At 38.9% G+C, this 13,203-nt stretch overlaps 1 protein-coding gene across 1 annotated transcript in view; it reads left to right on the forward strand.

The window, feature by feature from the left end:
• Positions 1–1,202: 1,202 nt before the first annotated feature.
• Positions 1,203–13,203, forward strand: part of lrrtm4l1 (leucine rich repeat transmembrane neuronal 4 like 1) — a 33,060-nt gene continuing 21,059 nt past the window's right edge. The window contains exons 1-3 of the mRNA XM_053340545.1: positions 1,203–1,234; positions 2,402–2,454; positions 3,982–5,612. Of these exons, the coding sequence (XP_053196520.1) occupies positions 1,203–1,234; positions 2,402–2,454; positions 3,982–5,612 (1,716 nt within the window). The remainder of the gene's footprint in view (positions 1,235–2,401; positions 2,455–3,981; positions 5,613–13,203) is intronic.

The following is a 13,203-nucleotide window of genomic DNA, read 5'->3' on the forward strand; positions in this document are numbered from 1 at the left end:
AGCTCATTCACTCATTAGTCCCTCTGCATAAATAAAAGTCCACTTCCCATCCCTAGTACATCATACTATGTAATATATAACATTTTATGATTAATGTGGGTCATGTGGGACAGTGCAAGTACTTATTTCAGCATGAAATTCTCACAGTAACATGCAAGTTGTGGTATAATGAAGCATAATAATGTGCTATGCATACTATATGCCAGCTAATGGAGGAATAAAAGACATTATTTAGTTACAGTAGCAGCTTAGAAGAGCAGGTTAGCACTTGAAACGAAAAGTGATTTTTTTGTATGTACATTACTTCTCTCCTGAAGCTTTGGTGTATATTAAAGTTGCATATTCAAACTTATAATGAACATTTATAAGAGGCATTACACTGCTTTTTATAAGCAGCTTTTTATACAGCTTTCTAAAAAAAAAGAAAATATATAAATGTGAATATAAAATGATTACAGTGCACATAATGTGACAATCTAGGACTTGAATTGTCAATTTAACCAATCTTTCGTCATCATTATTGACTCCCTCTGTCTATTTATCTTTAATAATGGCAGTCTGACTATTCACAATTCTGGGAAGCAACACGTTTCTTCAAAACCTGTGTACACAGAGTTGCACATTCTACCTAATGTATTTTGTTTCTGTATTCAAGTCATTCCCTTGCTGTCATTTTATAAACCTTGTCCAAAGTCAAACAGTAAGTTATGCATATAGTACAAAACAAATCATAGCATTTGGGGAGTATGTGGTCTTGTACTTTTGTTTTTGCGGGGACCAATTTGGGGATTAGACCTTGAGAACAAGGACATTTTTGGAATGTGAGGGCGTTTTGCCCACACTGAATTCAAAGGATGGTTCAAGGGCAAGTCGTGTTTAATGGCTGAAGTTAGAATTGGGTTTAGATATAATATATATGTAACACATTTTAATTACAGGCACCTTTCAAAGCACTCAAGGGCACCTTACAAACACACATAAAAAACAAACAATACATCAAACATCATAATATAATATGATGATCACTATATGACCAATATGAGACTGAATATGCTAGTTGGTGTGTTTTAAGGCAGGATTTAAAGGTGGCGACAGAATCAGATTTGTGAATGTCAAGTGGGAGAGAGTTCCAGAGGCAGGGGGCAGATTGGCTGTAGGCTGAGGGTGCGTAGATATGAACAAGTGAAAATGTTTGTAAAGATATGACGGTGCCAGGTTATGAAGAACCTCAAAGGTGAGAAGTAGAATCTTGAACTCAATGCGGGATTTGACAGGGAGCCAATGAAGTTGTTGCAGAACAGGAGTGATGTGTTCTATAGAGGGAATTCTGGTGATGATACGCGCGGCTGCATTCTCGACAAGTTGGAGTTTATCAAGAGACTTGAGACTTAAGAGGAGAGACAATAGTCCTAACAGGATGTAATCAAGGTTTGATTAAAAATAGTGGTGCAGTTAGGTGTAAGTGACAGACAAAGACAATTGATATTGTGCAGGTGGAAGTATGCACTCGGAGTAACATTGATGATATGGGCTTTTAAAGATAATGTGCCGAGGGGATGGAAGAACAATGGAATTGCCAATGGTCAAAGAGAAAGTGTTGGATCTTACTGAAGTGGATTTGGTGCCAATGAGAAGGACCTCAGTTTGGACACTGTTAAATTTGAGTGAGAACCATGATTTAACTTCCAGTAAGCAATTGGAAAGGGAAATGGGTAGCAGAGTGGACGTAGGCTTAGTGGATACGTAGAGCTGGGTGTCATCTGTGTAACAATGAAATTGAATACCAAATATCCTGATAATGTGACCAAGAGGTAAAAGGTAAATAACATATAGCAGCCTTGGGGAACATCACCAGATACGAGAAAGGACTTGGATATATAAATAAGTTATATAAATAAACCAAATATTAAAATCCCTGAATATGAAAGTCAACCACCATCCAAAGTAATCTTTTGCAAAGTCACACGTTTTGTATTGTAGTTTTAACCCCTAAAACTGTACCTTAAGGAATCAGTCTCTCTTTTAATCTCTCTTTGTCTCGCACACGCACACACACACACACACACACACACACACACACACACACACACACACAATTACAATCTTAGCAAATCAAAAACTGAGATGTCTCCCATGGCTAAAATTACAAACTCCATACCTGTGCCAACATTTATTATTAACAACTTCTAGACCTTGAATTACCCTATATAATATTTTATAGTATCAACAATAATTAGATCCCTATTGAGCTACTGCATCTTGTCATCCCTACATTCATTCACTTCCTTCTCAGAAACACTGCCATTTCAGCTTGTCCAAACAAAATTAATACTCCCCCTCCTTTTCCACCTTTGTAGAGTAGAACTTCATTGTTAATTGTCAAATCTGTGTCCATTAACAGCAAAGCAGCTGACACAAAACTGATCATGAAAGCAGAGAGGTGCCTGAGGGAAGGTAAAAATACTTTTGAAAGCAGAATTTTGAGATATTAATATCCTTAGTCTGAGCAATACTCAAAGTGAGACCAGAAGAGAGCCCTGGGTTAAGGATGTGTCCCTTGACATATAGTACAGTCAGAATGTATTAAGACAGCGATGTGTTGGCCCTGTACTGCAGCATGTAAAATCTTAAATCAAACCACACTAAAAGGTTAAAGTTCTGACTGTCGGCATTACTTTCATGATATTTACATCAGATGAAAAGTAAAGGAATTGCTGCCCTTTTTAAAATGCTCCTCCAGTCTTAAGGGGTGGGGTACTATTTGAACAGTCTACATGAACACAAAATTAATATTATCTTACATAATTGGTTGCTAGGCAGCATTTTCCTAGATGATGCCCTGCCAGATGACTGACTTTAATTATGTTCACATTTATTGTGTGTTTCATAAGCACTAATCAGTGCTCATAGTCTTTCAAAGCAGAACCTTTGTAACACAATGCAATCTATAGTAAAGTGGAAAGGACCCAAAATAGAGCCTTGAGGAACTCCTTAATAAGGAAAGGAATTCAGGTCATGAGTTATCCAACATTATAGACCGTTTCATACATGGGACCAGGTAATTTGCGATGGAACACACCTGGTCTTAAGGGACATGGTGTCCAAGAAACCGTTCTGAAATATCTACGTACAGGTTTAGGTCCTGGAAGCCTGACCCATAACATTTTTTGAGACTAGGGTGCTGACATTCAGTAAGATATTCCAGTGCAATGGAGGATTGTCAAACTTCTTGAAATGGGGAAAGGGTGGCATGTTTCACCTTTAACTAGACAAAAAAAAACCTGGTATTTCTTTGATAGACTAAAATGTATCTGATTTCCATTTTCAAATCAATATCAAGATCATAGGGGTCTTACAAATGGTGGCAAATCTTGCAAATCTTCCAACGTATATGTGCAGGGCTTGTGCTATTTCTGAGAAAGATTTTGTCCAGATGCTCATCATGCTTGAGAAGCCCATGCTCAGAATACTAATGCTTAAGATGAGCAGCCTCTCAGTAAGTGCTCTTGTGCAGAAACCAGTGTTCTGACCCATGATAATATGAAGACTAACAAAAGGATGTTATGTAAAGTATAGATGCTGGTTCTTGATTTTAGATGTTAGCTGCTTTAAGACCAATAAGAACTAATGAAACTAGCATTGCCAATCAATCCTGAAGTATAATTCTTCACTGAATATGGAGGAAAGAAAGGACATATTACCTTCTAAATACCATGCATTCCTATATTAGCTCTTTTTCAAATACAGTAAGATATCATATGCTTCAGAAGTTCCCTGAGATTTTCCAGATTTTTCCACTAATATGTTTCTGCTCTTCTGGTACATTTTGACAAAGAACTTGAAATTATTCTTCACATGATGAACCTGCGTGTTTCTTTACAGATGATATGAGTTATTTGTTCTGTCCATGGTTTATTTGCAAATAATATTTAGAAATGTCTTGATCTTGATCAGTAAATTGTCTCTTTTATTCTCTTATAGGTCCATTGCTGTGTGATAGACGAGTGACACACCTCCTCTTTCCTCTCCTCCTCCTCTTGCGGGCTCCTCTACTGTTTAGCTTTGGTGAGCGCACCTGCCCCAATAACTGTCGATGTGAGGGAAAAACTGTCCATTGTGATTCATCTGGCTTCTTAGATGTCCCAGAAAACATTTCAGTCGGCTGCCAGGGCCTCTCTCTGCGCTACAATGAACTGCACACCCTGTTACCATATCAATTTGCTCACCTCAGTCAGCTTCTTTGGATTTACTTGGACCACAATCAGATTTCTGCTGTTGACAGTCGAGCATTCCAGGGAGTCCGCAGGCTTAAAGAGCTAATACTGAGCTCCAACAAGATCACATCCCTGCACAATTCAACATTCCATGGAATTCCCAATCTCCGCAATTTGGACTTGTCATACAACAAACTGGAAATTCTGCAGCCAGGTCAATTCCATGGTCTAAGAAAGCTGCAAAACCTACACCTACGCTCAAATGGTCTTTCCAACATCCCGATTCGAGCCTTCCTCGAATGCCGAAGTTTGGAGTTTCTGGATTTAGGCTACAATCGAATCAAGGCTCTTACACGTACCACCTTTTTAGGGTTACAGAAGCTGATGGAGTTGCATTTGGAGCACAACCAGTTCTCACGGATAAACTTTTTTCTGTTTCCACGCTTAGCCAATCTGAGATCACTCTATCTGCAGTGGAACCGCATTAGGGTCGTCAACCAGGGGCTTCCATGGACTTGGTATACACTGCAGAAACTTGATCTGTCTGGAAATGAAATCCAGACCCTGGATCCAGCTGTGTTTCACTGCTTGCCCAACCTTCAAGTTCTCAATCTGGAGTCCAACAAACTGTCCAATGTCTCTCAGGAGGCAGTGTCAGCATGGATCTCACTGACCTCCATTAGCCTTGCTGGGAACATGTGGGATTGCGGAACTGGCATATGTCCACTTGTGGCTTGGTTGAGGAATTTCCGGGGCAGTAAAGACACCACTATGATTTGCAGCAGCCCAAAGTATCTCCAGGGAGAAAAAATTATGGAAGCCACAAGGAACCATGGTATTTGTGAGGAAACTGATTATGTTCTGACTGAAACACCATCACCAATGTCAGACCTAATTTCTGAAGCCACCACTGAACCGACCTTTGCCCCTACTAGCGGCTCTCCACCTATGCCACCAGCCAGCACCTTTGGTCCACTCCCACCATTCAGACCTCGACCTATTCCTCACCCTACCTTCCCAGGGCATATGAGCAAAGACCCAAGAGACTCAGTTGCTCGCACTCGACCCACCCACATACCACCCCCAGAGCTGGAGCACATGACTCTGCACAAAGTGGTGGTGGGCAGCGTGGCCATCTTCTTCACCATGTCCCTAATCCTGACAATTGTTTATGTCTTGTGGCGGCGCTACCCAGGCGCAACCAGGTTGCTACAGCAGCGATCCATGGTAGGAAGGAAACGTCGCAAAAAGAGCCCAGAGCCAGAGCAGAACCTGAGCTCCCAGCTTCAAGAGTATTACATGAGCTACAATCCTGCTGCCACACCAGAAGCATTGGAGGTGCTAGGCAATGGCACTGGTTCCTGCACTTGCACAATTTCTGGCTCCCGGGAGTGTGAGGTATGACCCATCGCATCAGCCTAAAAATCAAAAGTCAAAATCAAAATACAAAGGCTCATCAGAGAGGTAAATCTTTTATCAAGTATGCCCTGTAAAAAGACACTTTTGAATCACAGTTAAGCACCTTTGACTCTTCGATTATGAAACGCTTGACCCCAAATGTTTAAGGTCTCCAATTATTCAGGTTTTTGCCTTTACATTGAACCTGACTTAGGGGCAACAAACTACAACGTTAGTTAAAGCAATAGAGAACTTTGTGTTGTCTGAGTGTGGCTTAAATGACTGTTCTGTATCATAGTATTTATCTGTGTGTAATTTGTTACCTAAATTCTAACTTCAAAGCCACACCTTTTCATGTTACTGTATGTCGACTATAAGGGACCATGAATAATTGGACACTATTTTGCACACCACTCTACATCAGCATTGCATGGCTCACATAGATTAAGGAATGTGTTTGATGTGTGTGTTTTGGGGAGAGTGGGGTTTGGTAGTGGAGGATTATATGTATGTATGTGTGTATGTGTACTTGTATGACTATCATTGTGAGACAAACTTGAGTTTTATACCTGGGAAGTGAGGACATTTTGGCTTTTCCTGACTTTCTGACACACCTTCAAAGGGCTGTTTGAGGCTTGCGATTTAGGGTGAAGGTAAGAATTGGGTTTAAGTTCTGTTTAGGGTAAGGATTAGGGTTAAGAATTTAGTTGTGAGAGTTAACAGGGCTATGCATTATGCCAATGAATGTCCTCACTATGAGGACACAAGACAGTATTATGCCTTTGTTAAAAAAACAACAGTGCAATATTGGATAAAGTACTTTTCTATTGATTTGACAAAAATTTGCTTGGGGAAAATACTACCTTGTTCATTACAAGGTTGAACATCCATTCTTGGTGACCAAGGTTTTTCTGATGGCATGGCCTGCGTATATGCTGTTCCTCAATGTTAAACTGGGTTTCTCAGGAACAGCGCACACTTCCTCAATTATGTGTTGAGATTTAAGGTAATGTGTACAGAGTCAAGGCAATACGGTAATCCCAAAGTTTATGATATGGCTTAAATGTGGATCCCTCTGCTGTGATAAGGAGTATATTTATAAACCAGGGTAATTACGATCACCCACCTGAAAACTCAGAACTGCAGGTTGTCTTTGCTTGATCTCAGGAAGCATGCTTTTTTTTATTTAGAAAATGCAGCCTTTTAAAAACAACCCACCTGTGACTTGCCAGTGGATCCAACTGTGTTTAAAAGGTTAATTAAACCATTTTGTTTGCTAAATATTTATTGAAAAATGTGTTAAATGTACTTTACAAAAAAGGCAAACAAGTCATAGTAAGTTAAGATTGCTTTGATCCAATTTTCACAACAGAGAATCCTTATTCTGAATTTTGGGGTCAGAATTGAATTTTCTTATCATTGTGAAATAAGATGTGAAATAGATAGTTGAAATGGACCATAATGATTCCTTGAGACTCCTTGAGATTTACTGAACCTTGACTGTATAATACTGTAGAATATAGTGCATTGTTATAGAGTTTACATATTGTACAAGGGAAATCATTATTGTTATGGTACCTCATAGCAACATTCCCTAACAGTAGCATTAAAGTATTTAGAAAGGATCATTATTACATATAGTCCAGTATATATTTTTCCAGACTTCTGACCTTCACTGCATTGATGCAAAGTGAAGCTCAAATAAATATAAAGCTAGTCAGACCGTTCCATTATGTGGGCTTTGTATAGTATACACAATGGTCTGTCTATCTCTTGACGCTGATAAAAGATAAGTTGTTTATTGCATGTTTCCTCAAGCTCTGTGTTCAGAGGAAAAGTTTAGCAGTTAGTTTACTTACATGTCGTAAATTTCCCAGTGAAGGATCAATAAAGTATATCTATGGTTGTGGTGGATTATAATTAGTATGATGTATGAGCAATTTTGAAAGGCAAAAGTGATGAACTATTAAGAGACCAAAGTGATTTCTGGGCCTACATAATGCACAATTGAAAGAATATATCAGTTTTATCCTGCCTCACTGACAGATTCCCATACCAGAAACTGCAATTTGTGCTCACAATACATATGCATCAACTTTAATACAGTAGCAGCTAATCAAGCAATCAGTTATTGGAATGAGTTAAGGAGCACTACAAATTCACAGTCCAGTGGTGTTATGGGGTAGAATGCTATCCATGCAGAAAGTTTTACTTCTTTTATGAAATTCAGTATTTTGATTTGCTTACTTCTTTAGTTTCAAATGGACCTTGTGTTTCCATGGCATGGCAGAGAAGTTGAGACGTTATGTTTGCTGAGGACACATCAATCTTACAATCTTGAGCCACAGCTTAATATAGCTTATTGCCAAAGAACCTCCATCCCCATTGAAAACACATGAATGAAGAACCATACATTTGCATTTGCAAACATAGGGACCAGGTCCCTGAGTATACTTAGCGACATCTGTCCAGTACTGAGCTACTCCCTAGAGATAGAAAACAGTGGCTCTCAGATGACTGCCAACCCTGCTTTTACACCTAACACTTCATTGAACTTTGGTTGGTTTTGCAGTCGGAGTTCAATTAAGTTGAGCTTTGACCTTTAATATGGTAATCTCCAAGCCATGTGTTCTGGCATTGGCAGGAGGTGGAAATTAAAGTATGAGGATGATATTCAGCTCTCTATTCCTACTGGGTCTTAGGTAAAGAAAATCACAGGAATTGCATAAAATATCAAATTATTATTATTTACATTCTGAAATAGTCTGAAGCAGCTTTGTAGAATATGTACAAAAAACAAATTAATGTTTGACATCTTTAAAATTAATTACAAATTTTGTTTCAAATCTGTCATTTATGTATAATCAATTTGAAGCTGTTTCCATGTTCTATGCTACATGCAATAGAGTATGTCATAAACAAATTATGACATGCCTGATTTATTTAGAAACCTAAAAGCAGAGCAAGGAAATGTTGAGACCCAGACTCATGCAGAGGTGTGTATTGTGTAGTCCTGTGCCTGCTGTGTTGTTCATACGTCTGGCACTTGTTTGACTGCAGTTTGCTGCGAAACAAAAGCATTAAGATTCCATCTTCTAACACTGCAAATATTCTGGAGTAATCAGCGTCAGTGTATTGTCTCTGTCTGCATAACCATAATCCAAATCTTATGTCACAAACAATTGGCTACTTTTCTCAAAATCTCTAAAGGGTGTCCACAATAGTTTGTTGGGAGAGAGTTCTACACTGTTGCTTATTTGAGGCGTTTAATAATTGAGAAGCTGGCGTCAGCCCGGTTTAGTTTGATGAAAGTGCCATCTTGCTGGCCAGCACAGCTGGGCTGTGCCTTTCATTATGGCTCTGTGCAGCGTCAGCAGTCCCTGTGGAAGGCAATGTGGAAGAACAAAAGCCAACACAACACATTTACCCTGCTGTGGCAAGGATTCAGTGAGGTATTGTCAAGACTGACAGAGAATGGTGTCAGAGCCCAGTAGGAAAACAGTTTGAACAGTTCTCTGTCTTTCTTTCTTTGGTCCTAAAGGTTTTGAGGCTGGAAACTCCAGTTAAAAGCCCTTGCAAACCCTGACAGGTGTTATCATTTACTCTGGCTGATTAGACCTCTGCTCAGGTTCAAGTCAGATGCAGCTATGCTGGGAGCTTGCTGAGTTCACCAAAATCCACACACTAATGCTGTATTCACATCACACAGAAGTAAATGTGACCAGCTGAGGGGAATATACTTCAGGTCATCTCAAGTAAGAGTTATGGGTCATTTCCAACAGCTAATATCTCCCAGTTGGTGAAAAGAACTACAGAAGAGTGAACAGATTTGTACCAAAATTACTGCAAAACACCTGAAAACCCCATTGCTAACACCTGAACAATTAGCTAATTAAAAGGGAGCATATATTGTTTTTATCTGGTAGGGTTAATGATGATTTTTAAGTAATGAAATTGTGATGTTTAGATGTGCAATTTTCAAAGAGAGTGAGAGTGACAATTCTGATCATAATTGACATAATTAACAGTGTCTTAACAAGCTTCAGGAAGTGAAGGGTTATAATCACAACTGTTGTCAGCAAATTTACTCAGTTGTTCTTTTGAGTGAGCGAAACAAAACAAAAACATCTTGGCTGGTTGGTGCTGCATGCTGGTGTCTGTGTGGCAAGTTTTCTCCTACATACACAATCTAAGTGATCACCATACATCAGTTTCAGACATGTAGCATACTCCACAATGAATGATCAGATTAACAAATGGTAGGTAAATATCCTGGGATTCATTTGTGAACGCTTCTGAGTTGTAACAGATGGTTTTACCACTTATCTACTCATTCTACCAACATGGTGTGAGTCAACTTTTTCTGTACGTCACAAAGATGTCGATCAAGCATCTGTGAGCATCTGTTCACTCCTACACAGCCAGAAGATGAGCATACGTATATATAATGATTTGTGTGAATCATTAGTGTTAAATGGCTTTAATTTCTCAAATACACATACAAATACACATCAGTGGTACAACATACAGTATGGTCACGCTATTTTATACTCAACTATTGACACTCCACTTTCTATGAAAAGATTATAATGTGTCACTCAACAGTTTTAGGTTCAAGTGATGGTATTACGATTATGTTTAATTCAGATTTTCCCTATTACAAGTTAACCATCCAAGCATTTCTGTTTTACTTACTGTATATCCTCCTTTCGTGAGCTGATCACACACTGGGCTGTATTTGATGAACTGACAAACTAAGAAAAAATGTCTTGAAAGTAGTGCATGCATTGGGGGATGTGAAAAAACACAATTTATTGTACTGTATTCTTGACAGACTGAGTTGTTCAGTGACTGTATTTCAAACTAAAGAACACTTTCAGCTAATCTTGCTTTTAGTGTAACATGTCTGTCTTGCTCAAAGCCTCAATTATACCTTGTCTACAAGCAAATGGAGCTTAGTGTAAGAGGTTTTGCTTTAAAACTGCTTTCTCAATGACAAATTGTGAAATACAACTGTTTTACATATTATGTAGGATAATAAATATAATTAGACTTATATTTCTTGCTATGTAGAAACCAATATTCTCATTGGTAGGATTAATGATAATAATGTGTTTCATAATCTCAGTTGGAAAACATCTGGATTTCAGTCACATATGCTCCTTCATATATTCATACTTTGCACATGTGGCCCTATAATAACAATAGAGATGTTCATAAAAATGCCTGTCAGATTGAGCTAGTTAGTTCTATACCTCCTATCATAAGAAAATTGCAGATATGTTTGTTTCATGTTGTATAATGTGTTTTTAAGATAGATATTAGATAGAATGAAACAAGCTGCCCCATCATTTATTAGTATGATAAGACAGATGCTTGCAAGTCAACAACAGCATGTATTTAAAATAACTAGTAAATGGAAGATAGTGGCATAAACAAACACAAAAACAGCTGATCAATTTCTTAAAACAAAGTTTTAAATCTACACTAGGTAATTAAGGTTGTCTCTTGTGGGAGACAAAAAACCCCAGATGTGCCAGTTCAGCATCTCCCTCTGGTCTTTTTCCTCAAGCACTCCCTGCATATCAGAGATACTGTTCCTGTACCCCTCCTCTCCTCTCACAGCTTTGATGAGAGAAGGATGTCACACAGCTAGGCACAACGCTCACTTCACGTGTCCCCTGGCTAATTTCCCCTCCAGACCCGTTCCACTTGACAGGCATTCTTCCAAAAACCATTTAGAAGAACACTTTCATTTTCCGCTCCCTCTCCCCTTTACCTCATCAGTTTTAAGGAACCATTAAGAGCTTAAGTGCAAGCAGGCGTGCACTGCGGAGCGAGATCTCAATGAATATACAGTAGGTCTCATATTCCCAATTCCAGTTGAGTCGTTTGCTCTCCTGTTTTTTCCTTCAAAAAAAGATTTCCCCTTGCCAGGCCCTGACTGTGTACATCATGAAATCCTCTCTGGATCAAAATAATTAAATTCATAATTTCTGTTATCAAGCAAGATAGAATTTAAAAGGCTATATTATTAAGCGGTTCTTTATGATTAATTGAAAGCTTTTTTTTCTTACTGATCAATGCAGTGCTGTACTCTCCAGTGGAAGCAGGATCACGTTGCTTCAGTGAGCCAATAAATGAACCGCTATCAATGGCAATGGAGGGCTAATGAGGGCAAGATGTATGCTTTTCAATGCTTGGCTCAAGTCTTTTTCTGGTTGACAAAGCATAGATTGAAAAAAAAAAGAAGAAACCATTTTCGTTTATCATCATTTCAAAATGCGGGTGGTGAGAACAGCTGCTTGGACGACAATGCAGGCAAACCCCTGGGTGAGAAGTATTCCCACTTATCCAGTGCAACAACCTCTTAACTATCTCAGAGGGGCAATTTCATGCCCTCTTCCCTCGATTGCTAGGTCATCCTCCAAAGAACCCCACAGTGGCTTCTGGATGATGATGCATGTGCTGAAATGTTGTAAACGTGGTGCTTTACCCACAGGCACTCCTCCCTATCGCACATGCAAAAATACAGTCATACATACTCACCACAAACCCCAGTGAGCGATGTATTATTAGCAGCATCTGGAGCCTGGCTCGGCCCTGCAGCTAAGACAAATAGGGATATTCTGTTTTACTGGATATCACAACAAAAACACAAAGAAAAAGGATTCATGTGATTCATGTGTGTTTGTGTCTTAGACTAAAAAGGGGGAAAAGAGCTCAGTAGCACCTTATATAAAGGATCCACCCCCTCTATTGCCCTAAATTGAATTTTATAATCTCCTACCTGCCCCGCTTTTCCTCTTGCCGCAGGCTTTGGCAGACGCTGTATACTTTATCCTCAGATAACAGTGGCATCAACCCACCCACCTTCACTTGTTCTGTCAAAAACACACAAATAATCTTATTCTGACAAAGTCTTTATAACTGCAAAGCCGGCATGCATTCATACACTTACTAAAATCTGCAGCTATTGAATGGGAATAAGTGTAACTAGCAATATCATGACATTACTACACTGTAAGTGTAATTAAAATGACACAACACGCCTGCCCACACACACACGCTCACGCAGTATGTTGACAAAGTGCATTCCAACAACTTTACTTGTGGAGTGTAGTAATATGGTGTTAAAGCAATATGTTGATTAACTGGTGAGTTTATCGTAAGCAAACAAATCAACATTAATTATAATAATGGATCCGATTTTAAAAAGAAAAAGTTCTAAATATTTGCTATTTACAACTTTTCAAATGTGACAATTAGGAGTGGGAAGAGGGTTAACACTTAACTCCACCACAAGCAAACAAGAACCCTTAATACATCTTAACATCTTAATAGAACACTTAGCTGCCACATGTTTGTTGATGGTTGCCACTTGCTGTAATCAGTCCTCCCATCTATGACTGACAGCATTTGTCAATTGACAGTGAATCTGCAACTATTTTGATGACAACCAAAAAAAACCCACTAACATTATTTTGCTCCAGCTTCTAAATTGTGAAGATTAAGCATAAATGTGATAGCAAATCATAATAGAAATACATAGGGATGAATCAAAGCCTGGCCGTTAAGCAAAGCCTCTGTG

Source organism: Scomber japonicus, chromosome 19 (genome assembly GCF_027409825.1).
Source record: "Scomber japonicus isolate fScoJap1 chromosome 19, fScoJap1.pri, whole genome shotgun sequence".
Lineage (NCBI taxonomy): Eukaryota > Metazoa > Chordata > Actinopteri > Scombriformes > Scombridae > Scomber > Scomber japonicus.